At 47.6% G+C, this 27,997-nt stretch overlaps 1 protein-coding gene across 1 annotated transcript in view; it reads right to left on the reverse strand.

Moving 5' to 3' along the window:
* The window catches only part of LOC109296441 (potassium voltage-gated channel subfamily KQT member 1-like), a 186,046-nt gene that overhangs the window by 57,557 nt on the left and 100,492 nt on the right, over positions 1-27,997 (reverse strand). Inside the window, exon 10 of the mRNA XM_019515851.1 lies at positions 2,934-3,048. Within this exon, the coding sequence (XP_019371396.1) occupies positions 2,934-3,048 (115 nt within the window). The remainder of the gene's footprint in view (positions 1-2,933; positions 3,049-27,997) is intronic.

The raw sequence follows: 27,997 nt of genomic DNA on the forward strand, positions 1-27,997 counted from the left end.
GGCAAATTTTGGGGGGCGGGTGGGGGTGGGGGGGGTTGGGGATCTGGGGGGTAAAGGGGGGGATGCTCACTGGGGACCACTCCAATCCTGAGGAACATTCCCTGGACCCTCTCAACTCCCCGACCTCCCTGACCCCATTGAACTGCCCCGACCCCAGTGCTGGGAGCCTGATCAAAGGAAGTCAGGTTGGGGGCAGGGGCAGGATCAGGAAGGCTAGCAGGTCTGCAGTGGGGTGATTGGTGGGATCAAGGGGCTAGCAGCTCTGTGGACAGGTTCAGGGGTCCCAGGGAAGATTAACAGGAATGGGGGGCTCCCCCCTACTGGGGGCTATTTTTAGCCCCACAACCCTCCCACAGGCCAGACAAACAACCCCCCTGCCCTGCAACCTAACCCCCCACCTCCCTGATCTGCCTGCCCCTCCCACCAACCCAACTTCCTTCAATCGGGCTCCTGGCACTGGTAAACACTGGCAAAACTGGCACTGGGAGCAGTTTGTGAATTTAGGGGGTGGGAGGGGTGGCAGGCTCAAGGAGGCCAGCTGGTCCACAGGAGGGCTGTTCATCTGTGGGTTGGGGGAGGGGCCATGGGTTTAAAATAGCCTTGTGGCAGGGTGTGGGAAATAGGAAAAGCACAGTCCCTGGGTTGGGACCAGCAGCTAGGCTTTCCCAGACCCAGGCCTGCACTCAGAACATGAGCAGACATTCAGTTAACTGTACTCAGTGTAACTTGGTGGTCCTCTCAGGTGAGCTAATCTTTGATTGGGCTGGCCATTTGCTGACCGATTTAACCTTCAAGGAAGGTCTGTACAGTTCAGCACTTAGACCTAACTAGGGATCTAAACATAAGGTTCATACATGGGTGAACTAAGCTAGATTGGGCAGCCATTTATTTTACTCAGTCTAACTTCCTGAACATCTGTATGCACCCACAGACTCTAAAGGAGTAGCAGTACTGCAAATGTTTGTTCATCTCTATTTCTCCACTCTTTAGACTTTTAATGGGAGTATATCTATCTCATTAAACTGACAAATGTGCAGTATTTACATGCCTTTTTCTAGTCATTGCATTGGAAATTACATCAGTATTCTTCTGCACCCAATTTTTCTTCAAAGGTTTCCTACCTCAACAGCAGTTGAAATGCAATCCTATTGTACTGAAAACGTAAAACTTAACCTACTAGTCTGTTTTTCCTTCATCAGAAAGAATAAAACTCAAATCTTTTCCCCCTTGCAAACAGCATTAGAGAAAGCTTAATGAATGATAACTTCAAAGGGGAGGAAGGTTGAAATGTAAATTTAACTTTTTCCTAACCAATCATTTGTTGTACTCCAAAGACACAGCCTCACAAAGCAATTTCCATGTTCTCCTTTCCAAATGTGAAGAGGGGTCAATTTTTCCACTAGTGTTTTAAAAAACTTTTAACTTCTTAATTTTAGTAACAAATACACATATTAGAAAGCAAGTTTTATATCCCTATATGTTTGGGATGAAAAGCCTTCATACACTTATCATCCCTTTGAAGAATATACAAGAAAAAACACTATCTTCCTAGAAGAAACCTTTTAAGAACCCTTCTTGCTCTGTCCATAATAGGAATCTACAATGCCAAATACACAAACACACACAGTATCTGGTTTACAATGTTTTGGGGTAACAACACTGCAAACCATGAGTTTTATTCATAAGGACTAGTTGTACACCTCCTAGGATGAGACCATTAGTGAAGCTGGCAAAATCAGTACAGCTTATTAGTTTTTCTTAAACTTGGATACAAAGACACAAACTGTCCTGTTAGCTAGTCGAAAGCCTGACCATCCAATACCCTGTTTTCCATTTGACAATTATCAACTAAGTCTCTGTTTACAACTAAGTTACATACTACATTAGTGAGGTTTCAAAGTCTTTGGACGAACTGTGACAAACACTGAGAAGGTGCTATGGGAAGCACTAAAATGATTCCAAAGAATACTGCTATACACATTTGTGAAATCAAAGCAAGCAATGTGAGAGACCAAGTAACTCCCCTGCAGCATCTGCTTTGTTCTGTAGATGCATTTTCCAGATCCACTTCAATGGCAGTTAGTATCCTGTTGATTTTTCTACATCTAATTCATGAGAAGAATTTCTTTATATTAAGCATGCCTGCATAATTCCCAGCTGAACTATTCTAGTTGTCTCTTCTACCTTTGGCATAACAAATCACAAGTTCACTGCTCCTTTAATGTAAAGATTGCATTTAAATTGTTCTTTCAATATAAAGTTAATGATTTCCAGGCTATATCTACACATAACTGTTTTATTTATATTTATGAAGTAAATCAAACATTCTGCACGGTCAGAGAATTTTAGATATCACACAAAGGTCAGACACCTACAGATTCCAGATCTGTCTTTGAAACTTAGCCCCAGGAACTGTTTATCCAACCAAAAGTGACAAAACAAGCCACAAGCATCAACAGCCAGATTCTATTCCATCCTGTTCAAGTCCTCAAAATCCATTAAGGCATCTACTTTTGTAACATGCAGTTATCTGACCCTTGAGATTGAAAGACAAGAATAATAGAGAGGGAGAAGACCCATCCACCTTTTGCATTAATAGTTTTCCAGGGTCTTGAGCAGGGTAGAATCACACTTGGGCACCTAAATCCATTTAGGCACCTAATGGGTAGAATTGAAATCTTGCACCAAGTTTCCAGATCATGACTCTGAGGGCAATTCTTCTTTCTTCATACACTAACAGATGCTACCAGAAATCAACACTTACATCACATAGAACTGTTCAGATACAGTAGTATAAATAAAGCAGATACCAGCTTCAAGTCTAGTTAGCCAAAAACAGATATAATATTTTATCTACTGAATATATTACCATTATTTTCCCCACCATTTGTGATTAACTATATTTTCCAATTAAAAGATATTATTCCACTTACTGCGCAACATCGGATACTCTGGGCAGTGGTGACTCTTCCAATATTAGATCAATGTCATCAGTGAAGCTGTTGGTCCTTGACATTTCATTACTGTTGCCTTCTAAACGCCTTTTCACTAGACAAATAATTTAAAGAGAGCACAGTACATTAGACAGGCAATGTATACATAAATTCCTATTGATTTTTTGTAAACATTACTCTTGCAAGTGGGCTCAATGATTTTGAGACTTTTAATAGATTATAGGTATAGGTTTCAATAGAGGTAGAGTACAGATGCACATGAAGTCTCTGATGAAGGGTTCCCCCTACTCCTCCCAAGGACTGTTCTCATTCAAAAGCTGAGGCTTACTATTTCAAGCATTGTAATTTGGACATTGCAATGAATGACAACAAGTTCTGGCCTTGATTTATTTTCTGAATAAATAGTATTTCACCGAATCCAAGTTCTCTGTCAGCCACTTACTGGGTCCAGGCAGGGCCACAGTGACTGTCTCCACAGCCACTGAGTATTACATAAACCACAAAAGAATCATCCCTTAGCAGCTGCTATCACCCAGTTCCTTCTGGCACTGAATGCTGTGAAAACACCAAATATGCTCATTACGTTCCCAGAAGGAGCAACCACCATCCACAAAGAAACTTTAAAAATGCCCCAGACCCTGTGTGATGCCAGCTCAACAAGGGGGCTTAGGAACAAGGAGATAAAATAGGTCCAAAGGACTACATTTCCACCATCAGCTAGGAAAGGAGAGGGACTGTCCAAAAATTATACCTTTCAGGAAGGGGATGGGGAAGAGAGAAACCAGGTCATGGTTTGCTCGTCTTCCCTTCACTTCTCTTCCCATAACCACCTTCCCTAGACACTTAATCCATAGTAAGTAGACAGCATTAAAGAGAAGGGCCTAAGTTAACAAGAGGTTGCCAGGTAGGGCTGTGTGAAATGGCACCGTTCCATTTCAACTTGCGTTTCAACGTTTTGATGGAACAGCGTTTCATTTTGAATTTCATTTTGATTTGAAACAGTTGTTCCATTTCGTTTTGTCAAAACAGTTTCGCTGTTTCAACGCTGTTTTGACGTTTCACCCATAAGCTATAATGGGGAAGCTTGAAATAGCCTATAACTTGGTCATTTCTCACCTGATTTGACTGAAACTTGCAGGAATGGTAGCCCCTTCCGAGGGCATAAAGCATGCCAAGATTCAAGGAGATAGGTGCAGGGGTTTCAGGGAAACTGCACCTCAAAATCTTGAAAGCAAAAAACTCATGTCGTGTATGTGTTAAGGCGCAGTGGGGTCAAAACTGCTAGCCCTTGCTGAGGCAACAAAGCCTGCTAAGGTTCAAGGAGATAGGTGCAAGGGTTTGGGGGAAACTACACTTCAAGTTGCTGATAAGCAAAACTCGTGACATAGGTGACATTGTGTGTGTGTTAAGGTGCACCAGGGTGAAAACTGTAGGCATGCTAGCCCCTGCTGCAGGCACGAAGCCTGCCAGCTTTCAAAGGGTCCAGGGGAGTCTGGGTTCTGGGGCCCTGCACTTGTAGCTGCTGACAGGCAAAACCTGTGACATGGGTGGGTGACACTGTGTGTGTGTTAAGGTATGCCCTCACTCAGCTGACACCAAAGCAGAAAGCAGGGCAGTTCAAACAATGCTGCCTTTTATGCAGTTTTTCCATCCCTTCCCCAGAGCACTGAGATTGGAAGGGACCTCAGGGAAGGATGACAGCCACTGGCGAGCTACACAGTCAATAATGAGAGCACTCCTTCCCGCCTCTCTCTCCTTACTTTAGTTTCTGTTCCCCTGCAGGCAAGCCCAGCTTGAGCTTTGAAACTTGAAACATTTCAAAATTTTCAAAACGTTCTGACTTGCCTCGTTTCATCTCAAGGCTGTTTCAAAGCTCTCTGTTTCGTTTCGCTTTTGATGTTTTGAGCTTGAAACAAGTTGAAACAGTGTAAAAACAAAACTCCCGGAAAAATTTCACACAGCCCTATTGCCAGGAAGGTCCCCATGCTCTTTTTGAATAGGTCCCATTAGCACATCAAGAGCCATGCCAGACATTGAGGCATCAGAACCACCAAGTAATATCACAATCACAAATGTTGGAAATCTCCCTACACCCAGTTTTCAATGACACGCTTTCAGAAGAAAAAAGGCAGGCACTGAGCAAAACATTGAAATAGCTGAACCCCAAATTAAAGGTTGTTGAATAGGGACATTAGCATTAAACAGCCCTGCTCTTCACATTTCAATTCCTACACACCCCAGGTTTCTGTAACCACCCCTCCTCTAAAAACTTGCAGTTTTAGGGGGATTACCCCTGAAATATGCCACGTGCTCAGCATAAAAAAAGGCAGACACTGAGCAGAAGACTCAATGGACAAAACAGATCCCCAGGAGCACAGGTGAGTGATTGATAGGTCAGACAGTGTTGCCGGAAAGGGGAGGGAGTGGTGCTTGAAGGGCCACCTGCAGTCCCTTCAACCTGCATTGCAAGCTGCCAGGAAAAGAATTTTGGGTGCTCATGGCAACAAGCCATTAACAACTATCCTTCTGAACAATAGGGATCTGGGGGACAATTTGGGGCACACTATGGATGTCACAGATGTTCCGTTAGGAAAGGTCACATGAGCAGATTTCTGTGAGTGCTGGTACTGAGACAGTTCACACCTGCATAGTTATGCATATGTGGAAACTCAGACCTGCATGAAAAGGCTCCATACACGTGTGTCTATAACTGCTTGGTGATTTATTTTGGCCTTGAAAATATACTCAATGGAGGTGCCAAAGTATAAGCCATGTCTGATGGTCTTGGAGCAGCAGCCAGATACATTCCTAAGCCATGGCCCCAACTGGGCCTGGGAAGAACTGGCAGATTTGATTGATATTTGGGGGGAACAAAAGGTTCTGGAGCAGCTGGAAAATTGATTAAATAAGCCGTCTACGTGGCCATTGCCCAGGAAATGAAGGTGCGCAGTCACAACCGGGACTCGGAACAGTGCCACAGCAAGATAAAGGCCCTGAAATGTGCTTTCCATTGGGCCAAGGACCAGAATTCTCATTTGAGGGCAGGACACACAATAAACCCATTTTATGAGCAGCTGTCCTGCATTCACGCAAAGGACTCAGGTGGCACTTGCCTCAGATCATTCGGGATGGTGGGGGTGCAGGAGGCCACAGTATCACCTAGCCCACAAGAGTCCAAACACTATCCTACCACCACAGCAGGCAATGCGATATGCACTGTGCAGTCCTCAGGCAACCAGTCAGAGGTGGGAGTGAGTGCTCAGAGCAGCTGGAGGACAGGGACAGCCAAGACAACGTTGTCTCGACCACGACCATGCTTTCCCTGATGCATCTGCCTCCTCTGGGTTATGTGGGTGATGCATCAGATTCCATGATGGTACTGTCCCTGGAATTGTGGGACACCAGAAATTTCAGAAACCCAAAGATCAGTTTCAGTGTCAAAGATGCCTAAGGATCCACGGCCGGGGAAGTAAGTTACAGGGAAGGGGTATTAGATCGATTTGGGTTACTAGGGCTTACATGGATCTAGCCTCCCTTTTGCACCAAACCCAAGTGCAGCAAGGTGGGAGGGAGGGTGCTAATTTTGTAAGAGGCAAATATGTCTGCTGCTTGCAGTAGCACAGGGTTTTGCTTATGTGGCAGTGGATGTGCTGTGCCCTCTCAAAGTTGCTTGGGGGAGGGGGGAGGCATTAATTCATTTAGGGGAAAGAGTTTGTGCTTCTGAGAGATGTACAATGAACTCCTTAGTGGACTGTGGAGACAGCTGGGTTCCTACATACTCATTCTTTGGAAGTGCATTAATTCACCAAGTGGCAGGGATGCTGCTTGATGATCACCAGTAGTCAGTCTGCTACAGGGAATGGGGATGAGATCTTTGACCATGAACACCTTGTTTTTTTACCATTCCTGTCAAACTGGTGCATGACCTCAAGGTCCCAGAGCACCTGCACCAGGCTCATTGTTTTGGCAAAGGTCCAATGGGACCTAGACCTACTTGTTCCATTCTCCCCTGAACATCAGACATCTTGGATCAGTAAGGGGTACCCCAGGAGCTGTGCACTCAATGTATAAGTCTTTAGGTGACAGGGCCAAGGGAATTTCCCCCCCCCCCCCGGTCCCTAAAACCCTGTTGTTGCTGGCAAATTTTGGACACCAGACATGCTGGTATCAGGCAATGGCAACTTTGCATCTTATGAACATACTTGTTCTAGACATCTTTTAGCCCTGTGTATGCCATGGCACAATATCAGCCTACCCAATAAACAATGTACTGAGAGTTAGGCCCTCTATGGGTGCCCACAGACTCCCTGTTGGGGCATGGCACAACAGACTACCCAGTGACTCATGTGTCAAGACACTGCTCCCAGTGGGACATGGTCTGAACTACCGTGCAATTCAGACATAGCCAGTTAGGGAATAAATAACGACAAAACTCACCTGCTATTCATAAAGCTGGCACACTTTAGGCTCATGGGGGCTCACAGAATTCCACTTGTTGGGTTTATGTAAAACTGACAAGCAAATTAATGGTGTTTGGGGTGCAATTACACTGCAGCCAACCAAAAATGAATATTTTAGAGGTGCAGGGTGGAAGGGAGAAGAGGTTCCTCAGGGCTGTTGCTGGGCAAAGTCTGGGGATTTTTGCTGGGCAGGCAAGAACTATGCTCTGCAACTGTTGCAAGTTTTGGCACCAGTCAGCAGCTCCCCCCGATGTCCTAAAATAGTAATTACACACAAATACCAGCAAATTGTCTACTTGGCGACAATTAGACAAGGCTGGAGGCCTAAGGGGTTCCTGTACTGATCTTCAACAAACAAAACCCCTCCACTACTCCAGCCATTTTTTACATCTGCCTCAGCAGCCTTCCCTATGTGATTTAGCCCTTGTGTATCAAGTCCTGTGATCCACTCCCCCTACCCTGGTGTTTGTTGTATGGCTTAGTAGCCAGCTCAAGTCTCCCCAGCTCATGTGCATATCTGTTCCTCCCCCCCTACATTCCCAAAGCATAGCCCCAATTAGATTCACCAGCCCCACCATATATTTTGTTTTTTTCTTTATTGTCTTCCCCTCCCTCATGTGAAGGTAATAGCAGGGCAAAAACCTTTGGGGGAGGGGGCAGATGCCCCCACAGAGGTTCCTGCAGCCCCCCACTATGGGGGCAAATCCCAGCCAAGCCCCCAAGGAGATGCATGTCCCTGCAGCCCCCACCCTAGAAGCAGAGTCCAACCAACCTCCTCTGGGGGTATAGAAGCCTGCAACCTCTGCTGCAGCAGCACATGGGACTCCAGCAGGGAGCTAACAGGGCCAAGGGGTCTCCCCTGGCCAGGCCCCCCTTGGAGGAGTTCCCAACCCCCCTCCCCACCATCAGGGAGCAAGGGCAAGGGCAATGGGAAGGGCTCCTCTTCAGCCTCCTCCACAGCTGGGGGTGGGAAGGGCTGAAGAGGAGCCCTTCCCACTGGCTGAAAACCCACCCCCACCTCACAGCCTAGACCACCGGCACCTGAGGCAACCAGGTGCACTACACCAGAAGCACCTACTCAGGCTGTCTCTGGCCCTAGCCCCAACCTCACCAACGTGGCAACCCCCTGTGGGGGAACCACAGCTATGCACAGGTGGCTTCAGGGCGACCCAAAGCCACAGGGCCTGGGCTCTCCACCGCTGGCCCTTCCAGCTTGGGCAGCAAGGCTCGCTTTCCCGCAGGCACAGGGTGAAGTGCCAGCTACCCAAACAGGAGAATCTGCACTTTGAGACCTGGATGCAGGCCCTGGCTTGGGTAGTGGGGGGGCCCCCCCAAGATCATGGCAGCTTCCTGCTTTCATAGCAAGGGGGTCTTTTCCTTGCTTCAGAGGCCGCCGTACAAAAGGTGGTGGAGAGGGGGCTTATAGTGGAGGACAAGTATGACCCCCTCGAACTCCTAGAAGAGCTGGGGACCAGGGTGGTCCTCAGTTCCATCCCTCCCTATATCCCTAACTGGGTCCTGCTCCCCCAGCTCCAAACCCTGGGGGGAGTTGTCTCCCCAGTGGTGGCCCTCTCACTGGGGTGCCAAGACCTCAGCCTTCACGATGCGTGCTCTTTCTGTCAGCAGTTTATGATTCAGCTGGCAGCGGGAACATCGCTGGAGGCTTAGGGTGGCCTAATGATTCCTTTTCAGGTGGCCCTGGTGAGAGTTTTCTATATGCTGGGGGACCTGCAATGCTTCTGGTGCCATGTCCTGGGGCACTTGCATCACAAGTGGCCCATGGGCCTGGAGGAGAGGGCATCTGCAGGTTCCACTGGCGAAAGGGGTGCCCCTGCCACTGGTATCCCTCCCCCCTTAGGTACCCCTGGTACCCTGGCTGCATCATGCACCCCACTTGTGAGCTCAGGGGACTCTGCCCCCAAACCAAGTTTGGCGGGGTCCCTGAGACGGCAGCAGCAGCCGCCAAGAAGAGAAGGAGTAGGGCCCCCCTACTGTAGTTGCCCCTGCTGTAGTTGCCCCACCGCCCCAACCCTCACCTTCTACTGAAGCCTGTCCACCTGAGGACCACCTCATGGCTGAGTGGGTGCAGGTCCCCTCCAGGGGCAAAGCCAAGAGGAAGGCGCAGGTGCAGCTGGAGTCCCCTGAGCAGAGGACTCCTCCCCCCACCCTCCATAGACAACCACAAAGGAGAAAGGAGCGGCCCAGGTTCCAGGGGCCTCCCTGGCTGTGCCTGACACCCCAACCCTGGGAAAGATCAAATGGGTGATCCCCATGGAGGAGGTTTCAGGGCTTCTGGATGGACCCAAGCAGGAGCCCATGGAGGAAGCCCCTCACTCTGCTGGCCAGGGCTTACCCCCTGTAACCACAGGTGTTGAGGCTGAGGACTTGGCTGACCCAAAGGAAGGTCCAGCAGCAGAGCCCCCCCCGATGATCTAGGGGAGATAGGGGCCCTGGGAGTCACCCTGGCAAATCCTGAGAGGTCCCCTTCCCCAGGACTCCAAGGCAGACACTGAAGCCTGATGGGTCTCTTCCCCAAAAAAAAAACCTCACTTCCAGCCTGCCCCATGGTCTTACACCAGGTGGGGTCCGGGTGGGGTCCTCTAATCAACAGACTGATCTTGTTGGGGACCCTGTGCAGATCCCCCAGGGCTCCAGCTCTAGCCTACCATCTTGTGAAGTAGCCCCACCCCTGTCCCAAGAGGCTGCAGAGCTCTCCCAATCCCAACCAGAGTCTGGGGTCTTAGCAGACCAGGGAGTTCAGACCACGCCTAAGGAGCCCACTGAGGCACAGGACCAGGAGAAGGATGCCCAAGAACTGGCAGGCTCCATGGAGCCTGTGGACCTCTTGGTCCCAGCAGTCCACAGAGGTGAGCTACTTGCATTTCTTGACTGCAACTACACACAATGGTTTCCTAGTAAGGTACATCTCACCTTGGACCACTTGGGAGATTTTGACAGTGTCCTCACCACTGTGAGGGCACTGGCAGGGGAAGGCAAGGGACCCAAAAGCTGCAACACCCGGATCTATAGGTGGTCATAGATGCCCTCTATACATATGGGAGGGTGCTGTCCCCACCGGCAGCCCCCACACCAGACGTCAAGATGTGTGAGGCCCCTGCTGAACTGTCCACTTCACCCCCTGCCCAGCCATGAGGTGGTTTAAGATCACAACCCTCAACGTCCACAGCTGCAGAAAGGGTCTCTGGAGAAGCCGGGTGCTTGCCTGTCTTCAGGAGGTGAGATCTTTTAGTCACCTCCCAGCCACCTGTTGCTGGGTGGCCACCCTGTTCTCCCCAGGCCTGCAGCCGGATGCTCTCCAGGACATTGAGGTGGTGCCAGGCTGCCTGCTGCACCTCTGGGTCCAAGTGCAGGGACCCATTCCTCTGGCATCTGGCTGACCCCTTTCAGTGATCACCACCTTGTCTGGGCCCAGACCATGCTAGGTCCTGGGCATCCAGGGTCAGCCTACTGGCATTTAAATACCAGTCTGCTGAAGGATGTAGGCTTCAGGAAGGCCTTCCAGGAGTTCTGGCTGGCCTTGTGAAAGCAACGGGCAGCTTTCCCCTTGGCTTGGAGATGTTGGGATGTGGGGAAGGTACACATCTGGCTTTTTTGCCACAGCCACGCTCAGGGGTACACCAAGCAGAGGGAGGTGGGCTGGGAGCAGCTCTAGTGGGAAATGCTGGAGCTGGAGAGGTGCCTGGCTACTGACCAAACCAACCCATCCCTCTGCAGAGAGTGTTGGGAGAGGCGAGAAGAGTTTCGTGGTCTGAGCGACCACCATGCCCGTAATGCCTTTGTCTGCTCGCACATCCAGTTCCTTTGGGAGATGGACCATGGCTCATGCTGCTTCTATGCCCTGTAGAGGACGTGGGGGGCCAAGAAGTACATCACCTGCCTTCCGATGGGTGATGGCACTGCCCTCACAGATCCAGGTGAGATGCGCCAGTGCATGCAGGCCTTCTATGAAGAGCTCTTCTCCCTGGATCTGACCAAAGCTGAAGCCTGTTGGACCCTGTGGGAGGGACTTCCACAGGTCAGCATGGGTGATCAGGACTGGCTGGAGGATCCTCTCACCCTGGCCAAGTTTTTGGCCACCCTTTGCCTGATGCCTGGCAACAAGGCGCCGGACATTGACAGGCTAACTGTGGAGTTCTACTGGACCTTCTGGGACATCCTTGACCTGGACTTTACTGTGGTCTGGGCCAAATCCAAGGGAACTGGAGAGTTCCCCCTGTTGTGCTGGAGGGTTATGTTGACCCTCCTGCCAAAGAATGGGGATCCCTATGACCTGAGGAAATGGCGTCCCATTGTCCCTCCTCTGCATGGACTACAAGGTTGCAGCTAAGGGCATCTCACTGTGCTTGCGGTCCATGCTGACAGATTTGATCCATCCTGACCAGACATACATCATGCCCAGATGTTCCATCTTCGACAACCTGTACTTGGTTCAGGACCTCCTGGAGCTAGTGCGTGGGGAGGGCTTGTATTTTGCCCTCCTGTTCCTGGACCAAGAGAAGGCATTTGACAGAGTGGATCACAGGTACCTCACACAGGCATGCTGCGGGCTTTTGGTCCCCACTTCGTGCAGTCTCTCCAGGTGCTGTACACCTCTGCAGAGTGTTTGGTCAAGTTCAACTGGACCCTGATGGAACCCATCCCATTCAGGATAGGGGTGTCAAGGCTGCCCACTGTTGGGCCAGCTGTGCACCTTGGCCCTGGAGCCCTTCCTCATCCTCCTATGAAGGTGGGTGGCAGGGTTGATGCTCCAGGAGCCAGAAGTGTGGCTGGTTGTGTCAGTGTATGCCACTGATGTACTCCTCACAGTCCAAGATTCAGGCGACCTCGTGCACGTGGAGGCCTGCTAGGCATTATACTCGGCATCCTCCTCTACCCAGGTCAACTGGGTCAAGAGTTTTGTCCTGACAGTGGGTAACAGGTGGCAGATTGGCTCACTCCCACCCATGCTCCATGGGATCCACTGGAGTGCAGACTCACAGCTCTACTTGGGGGTCTACCTGTCCCCCACAGACCCTTCCCCACCAGAGAACTGGCATCAGCAGGTGCCGCAGCTCTGGGCATCAGCAGGGCTCCTGAGGTGTCTCTCCCTGTGTGGGAGAATGCTATCCATGCTCTAGCACTGCTTACACACCCTGCCTGTGCCCCCTGAGGTGCTGGCAGGGCTCCAGAGACTGGTGCTGGAGTTTTTCTGGCCAGGACAACACTGGGTCACTGTGAAGGTCCTGAGCCTTCCCTTGTAAGAGGGTGGCCAGGGACTGGTTTGCCTGTGCAGCCAGGTCCTGACATTCTGCCTTCAGGCCCTGCAGCAACTGCTATACAGTGTCAGTAGCCATGCATCATGGGCCCACATGGGGCACGCCTTCCTCCACCACTTCTGGGGGCTCCGATATGACTGGCAGCTCCTCAGCCTGCAGGGCTTCTCTCTGTAAGACCTGCAAGCGACTGCCAGAGTTCTACCAGGCCTCTTCTGGGCCTAGAGGCTGGTCTCTATCTCCAAGTCCCCTGCAACACTTGCCCAGGGCACTGACCTGCTCACCGAGCCCCTCCTCTAGAATCCCCAGCTGGAAGTGCCGACAGCAGAGGCACCCTGGTTGCAACAGAGGTTGTTCCTGGCTGGTGTTACCCATGTTGGAGACCTCCTGGGCTGCGATAGGCAGGAGTGGGTGGACTCCGCTGTGCTGGCCTGGTGCATGGGTCTACTTCTGTCTGGTCCAGGAGGTGAAATCTGCCCTAGCTCCCAATGCCCTTGCTCTTGTTGACTAGGTTGTGCGTGGTGGCAGTCCCTGTCTCCCCCTCCCCCCCCATCCCCACCCATGTCCTGCAGACCACTAGAGTTTTTCATGGGGCTGGCACCTCACCTCCTGATCCACCTCCTCCTGGACAAGTGGGCCCTGTATTTGACCAGGAAGAAGGCTCTGGCCAGGAAGGTGCCTGGAGACTGCATGGCCACTTTCCTCTCACTTGTCCATGCACATTTCCAGGCAGAGTACCAGTGGGCAGCGTCCACTGGCTCCTTGGATGCCTTCAATGGCTGGGGGAGGGGGGGTGGCCTAGGGCACTCTACTCGGTATCGCCCTCAGGCACATTTATTTTCATGTTTTGACCCTTTGATCCACACAACACTCCTGTTTTCTTCATTAGCTGTCCCAAGAAATTAGCTGTACCACTCACTCATTAGCCCCACACAGGGTTACTAGTTAGTCAGGTGGGCCTTAGGGCCCACGGTATGAGTGTTACAAATAGACAGGAGCATCTGAGGTCTGGTTAGTTGGTATCTGCAGACACAAGCCCCTTGTTTCAGCTGGACGGCTGAAGCAGCCCTAACCTAGAGTTACCCCCGTACCCTCTACCCATTGCAGCAGTCTGGCAGTGGTGGCTGCTGTCTGTCTGACCAGCTGCCATATGCAACATCATCCACCCCCTTGGACCTATGACCCTAAGGCTGCACACCTGCCAGACCCAGATGGGGACTGCACTGCTACCTGGGCTCTGGTACAGGCACTGCAACAGAACTGCCTGCACCTCTGAACCAGCTGCCAGTGGACTCTGGATGCACAGTTGGTTTTGGGTGGCACTGCTGTCATGTCTTCTGGTGTCCCTGCTCTGCAATCTGGGCAGCTATCATCCAGAAGATGTGCTCCTTATGGTGGCCCACTTCTAACCGTCGAAGTATGTCCTCCTGGCTGAAAATGGCCAGGTGGTCAGCTACCTTGTCTGCCCTCTAACTGGGTCCCTGGTGCTGGCCTTGGGCAGGCTCCTCTGCTTGGGTCCCGCCACTTGCCTCACCAGTAGGGATCCTGGTGTTCCCTATTTAAAAATTGCAAATTCTCTGATAACCATCCCCCCCAGTTCTCTCATTAAAATATCCAAAATTCATGTTCTTCCATGATTAAAATGAAATTCTACTATATAGAGATCAGTTCAGCAATGTTTTACTGATATATTACAAGTTTAAAGCAATTTGGAAGCCTACCAGTGCCACTATCATCATAATAAAATGAATTCTAAATATCTATACACTTTAGTGTTTTCTTTGGTTTTTTTATCATAGAAAAATCAGAACTGCCCCTGCCCCCTTTACTCACCAGGATGTGGGGTGCTGAGCAGCACTGATATACCGGTGCCCTGCCCACCCCTTGCCCCTCACTCCCAACCCACAGCCCCTCAACTCCTGATCTGCAGCCTCTGCCTGCCCTCACTAGGTCCCTCCCTGCTGCAGCTCCATCTCAGCATGAGGACATTGGTCCAGCTGAAGCTGTCCCAACTGCTGCTTTATGGCTCTGAGCGGTGCCAGCCCTTGCTGTTCTCCTCCCTGTGCCCAGACCCCAGCAATCCCTGTGCTGTTCCTAGGAAGCCCTCAACTGGACCTCAGGGATTGTTGTGGGCAAGTCTCTTCCCTTCCAAGCTGGTCTCCACCTGTACAGGCTGCTCTAGGGGATCAGGGGGGCTGCTCTAAGCCTGGCTCTGGTGGCCTTTCTTACCTTGAGTTCTCCCACAACCCTAACCCCCATCTCTCTCTCTCTCACACACACACACACACCCCTGCTGCCCCCTCCACCATCACACAACCCACAGACCGGGGCCCTATATCCCAGCACCAGTGTGGGAATAGAACAGAACTGCAGTGTGGCAGTTGCCCCTGTGGTCATGGCTTCTGCCAGCAAGTCCTGTCCTGTCTGGCAGCTGGGTACACAGGGTTTGAGGTGTGGGGGATGTGGGGTTTGGGGGAGAAGGTGTGGGTGGGTGTAGGGTTTGTGGGGGTGAGGTTTGTTGGGCCAGTGTGGGGGTTGTGCAGGGGTTTGGGGTGGGATGGAGTTGGGCTGGGAGTTGTGGGGGTGTGGGATTTGGGGATAGACTGCAGGGGATTTTGTGGGAGACTGCTCAGGAGGGGTGGGCTTCCCACCTGGTGCACAGCTGCCCTGCAACCACAGCAACGGCCATCAGAACACTCATTCCTGCTCCTTACAGAGACCCCTGATGGCATAGGACTGCTTCAGACTGGCAACTGAACATGGTGCCAGCCCAGCCCAACCTGCATGCCCTCAGACAGACTCGCGCTGGCTCCTGCTGTCACCCATGGCTTTAGGTGTCTCACACAGGGGCTGCACACTCTTGGGCTGGGCCAGGTCTGGCTTCCATGTGCCCCACATGCCATTGAGCTGGTCTTGCTCCATACAGGCAGGACCTGGCCTGACCTGAGAATATGTTGCCCTTGCATGCAACACCAGAAACAGTGGGTGGCAGTAGGAGCCAGCCTGGTGCCATGTGCAGCTGCCAGTCTGAGGCAGCCTCACACCACTGGCAGTCTCTGCCAGGAGTGGGCCTGAGTGTCCCAATGGCTGCTGCTGCTGTGGTGGGGCTGTGCACCATGAGAAGGGAAGAGGCAGGCAGGGGACCCACACCTCCTGAGCAGTCCCTTCCACCCCCACACAGTCCCCCCCACTCCCACATCCCTACTTACCTGGGACACTGCCTGGGTCCAAGCCACTGCAACAGCCTTGCCCCACTCCTATTTGCCCCAGCACTCTGAGGCAGTGTGCTGGAGCAGCAGGGGAAGGGGGGAGGAATAGGGATCAGAGCATCTCTTTGGAGGACCCAGACTCCTGTTGCCTCAGGGCACATTCCAGGAGCCTGCCCTGTGCCACATTTTTTCCCCAGCACTTTTTTTATACCGGGTATCAAAATTAGAGCCTGTGCTATTTTTTCATTCCCAGCGTGCATCTTGTGGCATCTCAGACTGCTTTGAGACACTACAACAGGCATGTGCTCCCTTGTCTGGATGCGGCCAAGGAGTGCAAATAAGTTCTATGGAATATAACTCTAAAATGGCATATTATGTATTGCAAAGGGACAGAAAGTTGCCAAACAATTTAATTTACATCTCCTGCATTTATTCATAAAGACTTAAAACTATTTTCAGGGAAAGACAAACCTTTCTGCCAGTGAGAATCAAATGTCTGTGTGCCTCTGGCATTACCAAAATTATTTATGAGACTGGAGCTGTTTGTACTTGTTCTGTTATAAGACATTTCTACGGGGGAAGGCTCCACCATTGAACATGTCATACAAGTCAAACAGCTATTGGAAACTGTAGTACTTGAAGTAAGGTCACAGTGTAGGGTGACATCCAGTCCCTCCTATGCTCCCTGGCAAGATCACCTGTTTCCAGGATCCGGTCTCAGAGGTGGAATGCCCAGGAAAGGTGTTTGAAACAGGACTGTCCTATCAAAAAATGGGTGTGTGGTCACCATAATGAAGGGTTTGACTTTTTCACACTCAGATGAATCAATATCACCTGTGCCCATACCCGGAAAGTAAAGCAGATGTGGTTTGGCCTCTACAGCAAGGTAGATTTTTCTTCAAAAAAAGGTAATAGTGTGAAATACTCTGACAAAAAAAGCTGGTCAGTGGCATAAGCACTTCAAGGACAGAACACATATTCTAGATAGGGTGTCACACCACACACTTAAACCAGGTATCGGCTTTAGCAGGAATAGTCAGCTGAGTTTTTCCTCCAACATTATAATACTGGACAGATATTTGAGCTCCCCTGACAACTGGCTGTGAAACACATAATGACAATGCATTTTATACCCCCTGATATCTTCACAGTTTATCTTTCTCCATCAGCTGCTCTTCTGTCTTTAGAACAACTGATTGATTTTTGCAACATTTACCTACCAAATTCATTGACAAACTTATCGTTTTAAAGCAACTTAAAATGCTTTAACCCCAGCATTCTTTCCTGCCCATGGCAGGGGGTTGGACTTGATGATCTGCTCAGGTCCCTTCCAATCCTACCAACTATGAAACTATGAAACCAACTTCTTTGTTGTTGTTCCTGTTACTCCTGCTCTGTAGACATGTTCAGCTCTACAGTGGATTTCTGCTAAGTAGCATACTATACATCTGTTGAACAGATCTTCCCTTCCAGTTGCACAGTCCTAGAAAGTGGGCATATTAAGACATAGAGTAACAAAGCTGCACAATATGTCCCAAGTGGAAGACTCAGTTCTTCACCCTTGACTCTCCCTTCCACAGATGACCGACCAGGTGAACAGCCTAGCATTCAGGATATCCACTGCTAGTTCTTGGATGTAGAAGCAACAAACAACTGCAGCCTTCTACATCTCAGGACAAAATGTGCAATTCTTTCTTTTTGGTTCCTGAGAGACATTCAACTAAAGATACCACTGGATCTGATGCACAATTCCAACAGTCATGCTAATAAGCAGCACTAGAAAATATTATTGGGGGGCTGGGCGGTGTGGAGCATACCTATCTGGCTGTGTAGGAGGGAAAGGTGAGGTCATTCTAGGACTGGCACGCACTGGTGCTGTGTGCATGGTGGTGGAGGAGCGCACATTGGGGGTGTTGGGCATGGCACTGCAGCAGTGCTGGAGCTGCTGTGCCAGCCCGATTCAAGGGATTTAAGCCCTGTTAGACCTGGCCTTCCACTGCCTATGGTCATGCTTCCTGCAGTGCTAACAAATGGCAGAAGGCATGACAATCAGGTGGAAGTGACAATCAGATTCCCATCATGTTATATTGGTGGTGCAGGGGGAGCCCAGGATCATGATCCCAGGCTTCCCCTGCACCAACAAGTGGGAAGCCAGTTAGCTGAACCCCTGCTCCCAGCTTCTGGAACATATCAGGGTCCAAACTGGGAGCACCAGTCAACTGACTACTGATCTCAGGCACAGGTGTACAGCAGAGTCAAGGCCTCTGATGTGCCCCCACAGCTGGGAGCAGCAGGTAGGTGCTTGCTCCCAGTCTTACGGGCACACTGGAGCCCTTGACACGGATGTTTCCTTGAAGCTGGGAGCATCAGCCAGCTGATCAGCACTCCTAGCCTTAGGGGTATATGGGAGCCCCCATCAGCTGATGCCTGACTACACATGCAGCTTAAGGCACAAGGGGAACCAGCTGTAGCTATTACACATATTTTATACAATAACTTTGTGGCCTAGTCCTCATTTTATCCAGTCATTCATTACATTGACATGTGACCAGGTTACTACTTAAACCTGGATTAACTGGTTAAACCCTTCCTTCATCCCCTGGCAAAAAGACAGACCTCAGTATCATCATGTCTGACCATCTCACTTCAAACTTACAATTTAATTTTGCACCAATTGTCAGCACTATTTGGAAACTGCAGGTAGCATAAGATTTTAGTAGCATGCTTTATAAGCATGTGTCAATGTAGGAAACATATCCACTGTACTCTGTCACTTGCACTACTTCTAATCCTTTTTCTGTTTCAAAGGTGTCTAGCTAAAAGTATAAAAACCTAGGCTTTTGTGTGGTGCCAACCTGATTTATGACCTCTCCCCCCATATACCAGATCTGTAAATCAGCAGAAGCACTTTTGGCTCCATATGCTTCCGGATAAAACACAACTCATTATTGTTCCTGATGGTTGCTGCATCTCTTAAAAGTTACTAAACCTTTTATGCCAACTGAGTGCATCCTAGGTGACATTAATATTCCCTTTAAATTGTAAGCAATGAGGCTATGGTAGAGCTCTATACACTATAGGGACATAGTGCAGCTTATTCAACTGTTTATGAATGCAAGATATCAGTAAATAAACCAGGACAGTTTCTCCAGATGATTCAAGGGCCTGGTGTTTATCTCATAGTCCAGCTTCTACCATCCACAAGAATCAGTGAGCGTTTAATTTACTTCTACCTCTTGCTGCAGAAGAAAGAGCCACCCCTAGACATGCAGCTCTGAGTTGGTTAGGCAGGAAATCAGTATCTGAGACTCACAACATTTGGCAGTTATATACAATCTGATCCCATACTGCTCTCGGACAAAGTGCATGCTACTTTATTGGAAGTATTCAATTCATGCCGAGTCAGTTCAGGTTAGTAAAGTATTAAGCCGCTACAAGGCAATTCAGTTTTTATCCTTTCAACCTGAACAGTAAAAACAATTTAACGCCAAATGCCTGAACCCTGCTATAGCTCATTCAGTACTAAGTGATGCCTCTCCATGGCATTAACTCACTAAAAGTAGTCCTACTCTTTAAAATATTAGTCCCCTAAACCTTTAAGTTTTCTCATCGTGTACAACCAATCTTCACTATCAATGATAAATTCAGACTTCATGTTACCTACATTAAATATTTTACACCTTAAGTCATCTTTAATTGTTGTGTGTTAACTTTTTGCTCAGAAATGATATACTTTGACGTGATTTTTCTAGTACATTGCAAAAGGACTGCAATTTTTATTCTGTGAATTTCCAAAATATATGTTTGGCCATAAATCAAAATTCCAAAGATTATGTACAAAGATATGATCATCAAAAAAGCAGGAACTCAGCAACTAACTTTTGAAGCTATGTAGAGCATTGCTGTTAAAATACCTTCAACATGGCAATGTTGCTATTCAGGAATAAATATGCAACTAGATTGAGGTAAAACTCAAACCTGAACTGTACCTCTTTTCTATAACTTACTTTAATTGGGTCTCTCTCTCAGAAGCAGCCATGCAGAAACAAACTATTGCTTTTTGTGGGAGAGGAGAGAGAAGAGAAAAGGAGGCAGGAGTTCTACTGCAAATGCCATCAGCAGCACAAACTACAGCAGACACAACAACTCTGTTTTAGAGCTCCAGGAGTTCCCTAAACATGACCAATGGAAGGTCAGTGACTTGAAAATCTGGAATTGGAACTAAAGCACTATGAGGAATGTCATTAAATATCCTGAACTGTTCAAATTAATTGTTGCTCCTAGAGCAGAAAAAGTTCTGTGCATCTTTCCTGTATCACTGCTGATTACTAAAAGAATAAATGTACATATTCTGTTTGACCAAGATCACCTTCTCTTTTGCCCAATACTTTATACTTATCTTATTTTTATATATGAGAGAGAGAGAGAAAGAGAGAGATTTGTATTTGTTCAACTGTATAGTTTGGAGGGGAACTAGACTAGTTTTTAGGCAGAAGTTGTCACTCCTCATATATCAGAAAGCAGCTGACACACCCTAAGCTAAATGCAAGGTATTAGAATTGCTTGGATTTTATTTTTAAGGTGATCACCAAGGATCTGACTTTTCCGGTTCCCACAGAAAAACAGAGTAAAACAAGGATTTCCCCCCTTACTGGAGTAAAATGTGGGTTTGTTATTTTAGTGGAGAAACTCATGGATTTTGCAGTTTTGCAGCCAGCTCTCTGCAGGCTGGCAGAGTTCCAGCCTGCAGGGGGCTGGGAGGAAGCACAAGGGGGAGGTCAGGCAGGGAGCACCATGTTCATGTACATGCATATGGACCCAGGCATCCTAGAGAGCAGCTCCTGCAAGTAAGTGTGTGGGGGGGGAGGGGAGGATTGAGGCCCCCATAGGGAGAAAGGGAGGGAGAGAAGGAGTTGGGCAGGGCTGGGGATGCTGCCCTGATGAGCAGTGTGGGGGGCTTGGGGCAGTAATGTACAACTGCAAGGCTTTGATGGGGAGCAGGACAGGGCCACAGGCAGCTTGCGCAGGGGGGTGGTGGAGGGGGGAGGGGGTGGCATGCCACTCCTGCTCACACTCCCAGAAGGGAAGGGGTGGACCTGTGTCCCCAGATCTGTGTGCAGAGTGAGGGCAGGGCAGGCTGCCCATGGCAGGCTCAGGCTCCTGCCCTGCTGCCCTCCCCCAAGGCCTCCACAGCCTGGCAGGTGTGACTTAGTGCTGCCGGGCAAAGCACAGTCATGCAGGAAAGCTGCTTGCAGCTGCGAGCTCCACACTGCCCTGACAAAGAATCCCCCACACATGCAGGGGCAGTGCAGGTGGTGACATGAGGATGTGTCTCTCACTGCTGCCATGCACATGAGAGAGACATTGCCAAGGCAGTGTGGATCTCAAAGCCACAAGCACTTTCCTGCATGGCCACACTCTGCCCTGCAGCTCTGGGTGACACCTACTGTGCTATGGAGGTCCCAAGGAAGGACAGCAAGGCAGGAGTCCAAGCCTGCTGTGCGCAACTGCCCCACCCCTGTCCCCCCTGACCCTCTGGGAGTGCACGCTGTGGTGGGAAAATCCTCTCCACCCCTGCCTGAGCCCACAGCAGGCAGAGGGCTATGGATCTGGGTTCCTTGCCCCATAGCCTTGGCAACTGGGGGGCCCTCTGGCAGGACTTGGGGGGGGAAGGGGGGAGGGGAGCACCTTTAATTTTAATCACAGATTTTGGGGGTTTATCTGAGAATTTGTAATTTTTTTTATTTTTTTTTTTTTAATCAGATACCTCAATTAATCATACTTAATTGTGCCCTGAAAAACACACCCTGAATTCAAAACTACCGCTACTGAAAGGAAAACTACCTGTAGAGACAACATCATCAACCAACAGCCAGGGTTCTCCTTACACAGGTAAAATTTCTGGTATCCCCTCAGTAAAAACAAACTTTTTTTTTCAAGAAGCAATATGAAAAATACCTGATTTGTACCATTCCATCTCAGACAAAAGAGGGAAAGAAATTTCAGAATTTCTCTTTATTATTAGGTTCCCATTGTAAACAAAATGGGATTATTTTGTGTTGTTTTTATTCACTGATGCTCCCAAACCAGCACTTGATACTGTTTGCTAATATTGTGGCGAATGTGATAACACTCCACTAAATTAGGATACCACTGAACAAGTGAGAAATGCCAAAGCGATGCATTTCTACAAAGCCACTAAAAAGAGAAGAGGGGAGAGGTAAGAAAGAAAAAAAGTCTGCTTATTGGGATTTGCCAGAATAATTTAGGTGGGGAGAGAATTAGGTATTTGGTATTTTAAAATATATTATTTACATTCAGTTAATGAGAGTAATCTGCTATTGCTAAAATATTCAGAATGGCCAAGCTACATCTAAGCTTTCTCCCTGGCTCCTATTTGTTGAGTTAATTCCCAACAAATTCAGATTCACCAGAACACTCAAGGAAAAGCCTGCACCATGTTGCAACAGGTGTTAGAGGGGATCAAAAGTAAGGATTCCCATGAATGCTGACACCACAAGGACTTGAGTGAAGGGAACCAGAGGCACATCATAGATAGCAGTCTATAAATCTGAGCCAGGTTAACAAATCATTCATTGTCATGTCAACAGGCACTTCTTTAGGACATAAATCATGGTGCATATAGGCAGAATGCCTTGTACCTGGTGATGAGGGACAGCTTGCAGCACAGATGGAGAAAGATGACCACGAAAGCTGTCGACCTGCATGCAAAAACACAGGGCCAGAGAAGGGCCGGACAGGAAGCACAAAGTAAGCTAAACCAATGCCCAAGCACTACGAATATTAACATTTATGGAGCAGCAAAAATAGGGTTTCTTTCTCTATTTGAATTAAATTGAAAAGGCTAGTTTATTATACAACACTATCAAAAAGGAACTCAAAAAATAAATTCCACTCAAACCTTCAATGCTGCTTTTGTTTTCAAGTTACTTTTACTAACTCAAAGACAAGGACTTTATATTGCTTATAAAAATAATTTATGGAAAACAAAATTGTTCTGAAGCAAAATACCCTGTGAAAGAAAAGTAACAAGATACACTATGTGGTCTATTTATACCAAAATTGTCTATCTATGAGGAATTGACCTGACAAACAAGTCTGAAAAGCTTACTTTGTGAATAAAAGCTAAAATGTTATGACACACTTCTTATGAACATTTAACTTGAAAGTTCATCTGTCTGATTCTGTAGGCAGTATGCACAATGTGTGATATGTAAACTTGTGTTTGTGGCCCACAGGTTGCACTGCAGAGTGGAGTGGGGCAAGGAAGCAATTTTTCCCTTCCTGTTGATTCAACTATCAAGAGGTTTTTTCACCTTCCTCCTCAGAGCATTATTGGCCATAACCTAAGCAAGGGATGTTGACTGGACTGTACTAATGCTCCTTTTAGGACTTAAAAATCCAAGAGGCTCTCAGCTAAAAGGTCATGCTCCTCTGTTCAACGTCAGACTAGTTGCCACAGTCAGTATTAGGAAGGAATTTTACCCCATGGCTAGATTGACATGGACTGTGTGGGTTTTTGTCCTCCTCTGGGATAGGGGTATGGTCCTCTTCCTTGGATTTCTTCGGCATTTTTAACAAACCATTTCCTATCACTGCAGTAGTAGGACTGCTTTACCTTTGGCAAGTTAGGGTGTTTTAGGTGTATTGAACATTATGACTGGGAGCTGTGCATGAGAGCTATTCATGGAGTTTTTCGCTAAGTACAGCCATTCAAGAAGTTAAATCAGGTTCAGAATGGCCACCCGATATAAACTTAGCTTGTCCTGGTGCCAACCTTACACTTTCAGACTCAATCTCAATGACTGACAATCAATTTAAACCTGTAACAAAACAGAAGTTCCATGCACACAAACTGGTTTGAAAACTGCAGAACCCAGTTTAAGATAAGTCTGCATCTATGTAGTTTCAGACTCATTCGATTTAATTCAAACTGGTGTATGGAACTTCTGTGCACTTCCCCTGCACAGCCCCAGAGCTGGGAAAGCCCAGCCACCGGTCATAGCTGCAGGGCTGCTCTTTTTACTTCCCCTCCCCCCCAACATACTAGTCTATTTTTGTCCCCATAGCCCCTTGCTCCTCCCCAGCCAGCACTCTCAAGCCACTCCAGGTGCAGCTGCTTTTATCAGCATTTGCCACTGCTGGAGCTGAGCAACTAAATCCTACTGTGGGAAGGGAAGGAGGGATGGTGGTGTAGTTTTGCTGGGGAAACATCCCTATTCCACCCATGGGTCATACCCACCCCTCCTACTCCACGTACAAGTCACGTCTGCCACTCCCATCCCTCATGGGTCATGCCTGCCTCCCTAACCCATGGGTCACCCCTGCTCTCCTCACCCCTCATAGGTTGCACCTGCCCCCCCACCCCACCCATAGGTCACATCTGCTTCCCCTACCCCTCACAGGGTGTGCCCACTCCCCATCCCCTGGCAGACCTCCAATCCCCTCCAGCCTGCTGATCCCCCACCCCCTGGCTAGCTTCCCAATCCTGTCCAACTTGTCCAACTTTGGTGAAACCAGGGGCTACCTGCGATGCCAAGGTACATCTGCCTGCCTGCAAACTTCACAGACCATACAGTGGTGCTGCAGTGGTAGGGTCCCAGGACTGGTGCTCCCCACCTCCGACCCTGCCCATGACATGTAGGTAGCAGTAGTGATGAACAACCCCCAGCCCTCCTCCACCATGTAGTAGGAAAGGTGGCTGCAGGATCCAGCAGGTCACAAGTTGGTTTCTTGAGGGCTTCATATGGCCACAGGCTGCCATTTGGACAGCCCTGTGTTAGACAAACATGCATCTAGGATGGTTTAGATAGGCTTGATCCTACCTTGAGCAGAGGGTTGGACTAGATAATCTCATGACGTCTCTTTAGCCCTACTTTTCTACGATTCTTTTCTTTTGTTATCATGCTTACTGCTCATTGGAACCAATCTATCAAATGTGACTGAAATTTTTCTACAGTTGAGGTATGTTCCAACTACATTATAGCACAGTCATTGCATGGTATAAATATCTACTACCCAGCAACCTGCTAATTTAACAGGTTGTGGAAAAATGCATTTATTCAAGAACAAAAGTAGGGCAGTCCTGTTAACCTATCCTTAAGTTAAATTCCAACTGATTTGCTTTGCTTCCATCTTAAAATAGGAAATTATATTAATCCACTGGTTGCACTAATCTGGAGCTATGGCAAATGATTTTTAAAATTATGCAACTGAAAAAAACCCCCAACTCATATACCTACTTACATCATAAAAAGGCCTTCCTTCCCACTTATGGTACCACAAAACAGTGGCTTTGCCCCAGCACCTGAACTATCTTTCTATATAAAAGTCACCACAGAAAAGCAATTAGGGAAGGCTACTAGGAAGCCTTTTAAGTTTATCCCTAGCAGTTGGGAAATGTTCAAGAACACATACCCTTCTCATAGACTAAGGAATCACATTATGAATCATATGCATTTAAGCAAAGCACATGGTTATTATATGTATATACATAATTCATTTTTTATTTTAGTAGTAATAATTATTATGAAGGAACCATAATTATTTGCATTGCTGGTTTTTATGTATAATTCAGTGCCTGAATTGTAGCCCCCCAAAATTCTGCAACTTTAGAAATAACAGAGAAATTAGAATTTGTATTATAGGTATTTGAAAATTTCAAGCCAAATGTTCAAATCTGGTGCCTAAAGTTAGCAGGTTTAAGTCATGAAATCAAAGTCAGGGGTTGAGGTTGGGGTGGGAGGTGCTATACCACAACTTGCAAGTCACATGTAGCTGCCATGCAGTTTAAATGGAACTCCTGAAGAAAGGTATTCAGCAACAAATTGCTATTTAGCTGTGCCACTGAACGCAGATCACTAATGCTGCAGCATGTACGTCTCAAAAGTATGGTGTGCTATGGCTCTCAGCCATGTTAAATTTTGGTTGTGGCTAACTGTATAGAGATTTATTTTCTGAACTTCTGTGCACTGATGAAAGTCTACTAAAATTAATGGGAGTTGAAATTGCTCCTTTGTGAGAAAAAGGCAAATGACTGTGCTTAACATTAGGAATCTAGGGCACTTTTATATATGCTCCAAGTGTGGGGGGAGAGGACCTCTAAAAGCTACTCTATTTAAAGCAGCACAGCATCTCATGTATTAGCATCCCTGCTTTAGTTCAAGTGCCCCTGTTGCCATTTTGAAGCATGGGGATGCTAACACACAAAATGTGCTGTAATTACAGTGCGTTGGAGCCACCCCACAGCACATCTACAAGAACCCCTAGGTTTGAAAGTCTGAGCCTTCTAAATGGCAGGACAGATGCATTTTATCATAAAGAAAAAACAATTCATACTGAACTCAGTGGGTATTTTTCTCACAAAATGAAGATCTACAGAATCAGGCCACAGATAAAACCAAGAAATAATGCCAGAAAGGAAAAATAGAAAAGCACAGTGGCAATGGAGATAACTGGAGTAACAAGAAGAAATCTTTATCTGCAGGTGCATTCACTGTAAGCATACTTTTTGCATATGCTTGGTAGTATGCTTTCAAAAGCAGAAAGTTTTAGAAACTCAGAAGAGGTAGTATGCTATTTTAGATAAATTTCAACACATGGTTTCCTAAATAACCATTTTAAAACAAATCAGCATTCAAATAGCATCTTACTACATTGTATAGAAAATTAGACACTAAACTGACATTTTTTCTACAGTCATTGAACTAGATAAAGTAACAGGTCAAAGTACATACTGACTTACATCCCGTGCAATCATAACTACTGATTACATAAGAGTGGTGGATGGTATGGTGTGCAAGTGAGTACAGAAGCAAATTAAAAGTCACAACATCACACTGCATTTGAAAACTGGAAGATAAAATGTAACAGAATACACTCCTGAATTAGTATGAAAAAAACCTACCTGATTGCTTGAACATCCGTGTAAGACCTAGTGGACAAGAAAGGTGCAATATATATATACACACATAAAAAAGTAATTTGATATAACATCATAAAACATAACATCTTATTCCTATAAGAAGAAAGATAGTCAACATAAAATGAGCCTCAAATTATTACTATTGACCAGCCAACTTACATGAAATGATTTAAACAGTCTCCCTGTAAACAAATGCCCATATCACCAAATTTGCATCATATTTGGCAATGATTGATAAGCAAGTTTATTGATAGATTCAGAAAGAGATTAAGAGGCTAATTATACTTGGAAACTGAAGTACTGCCACACACTCAAGTAGGACTGCTCAAAAGAACATTAATACAACACAGTAGCAAAGTAGCAGTCTGCATCACTGGGCACATCTACACATGCTATTACGGTTCATGAATAAACTTGGGAGTTATTGTTCTGGAGTTAACCGCTCCCAGGTGAACCATTTTAATATGCACCCAGGAGCAATTAACTCTGAAGCAATAAGCTCCAGAATTTATTCATGCACAGCACATGGAGCTGAGTCAAAGCAGCCTCGGCCAGCCAATGGCCCTGGGGGTCAACCTGCCAGCCCAGGGATGCTCCCCTGGGCTCAACATGCTTCAGAGGGGCTGGCTGCAGAATGAAGGAGCTTCAGTGTGGGGCTAGCCAGCAAGCAACCTGCACACTGAAGCAGCCTCATGCCCCAGCCAGTCCCTCCAGCACCTACACATCAACTGCTGCGGAGTTTTTTTAGACGCTTCTTTTTTTGGGGGGGGAGTTAAAGTACAAGTACTGTCCTGCTGCAGAGTAAATTAGTTAACTACAGCCAAATGGGGGTGCATGTGTAGACATCAAGATGTTTACTGTGCAACCAATTAGTCTACTGTGTAGTAAACATCTCATAAAAAATGTGCCCATTGGCACTAATGCTCTTACTGATCTACAATTGTCAGTACTTTAAGCATTGTACCTTAAAAAAAAAAAATCACTCTCTTTAAACAAAGAAGTGAAACCCTGTGCGAGTTGCATCTGCCTATACTGTCCCCCTGATTAAAAGAAAACCTGGCAATAATGTCTGTCTAATATATCATGATAAGTGACAATGGCATTATTTGTGAACTGATGACATGAAAGCGTGGACTAAGTCTGGTGGGGGGGGGGG

Source organism: Gavialis gangeticus, unplaced genomic scaffold, assembly GCF_001723915.1.
Source record: "Gavialis gangeticus isolate Ggan-Ray unplaced genomic scaffold, GavGan_comp1, whole genome shotgun sequence".
NCBI lineage: Eukaryota > Metazoa > Chordata > Crocodylia > Gavialidae > Gavialis > Gavialis gangeticus.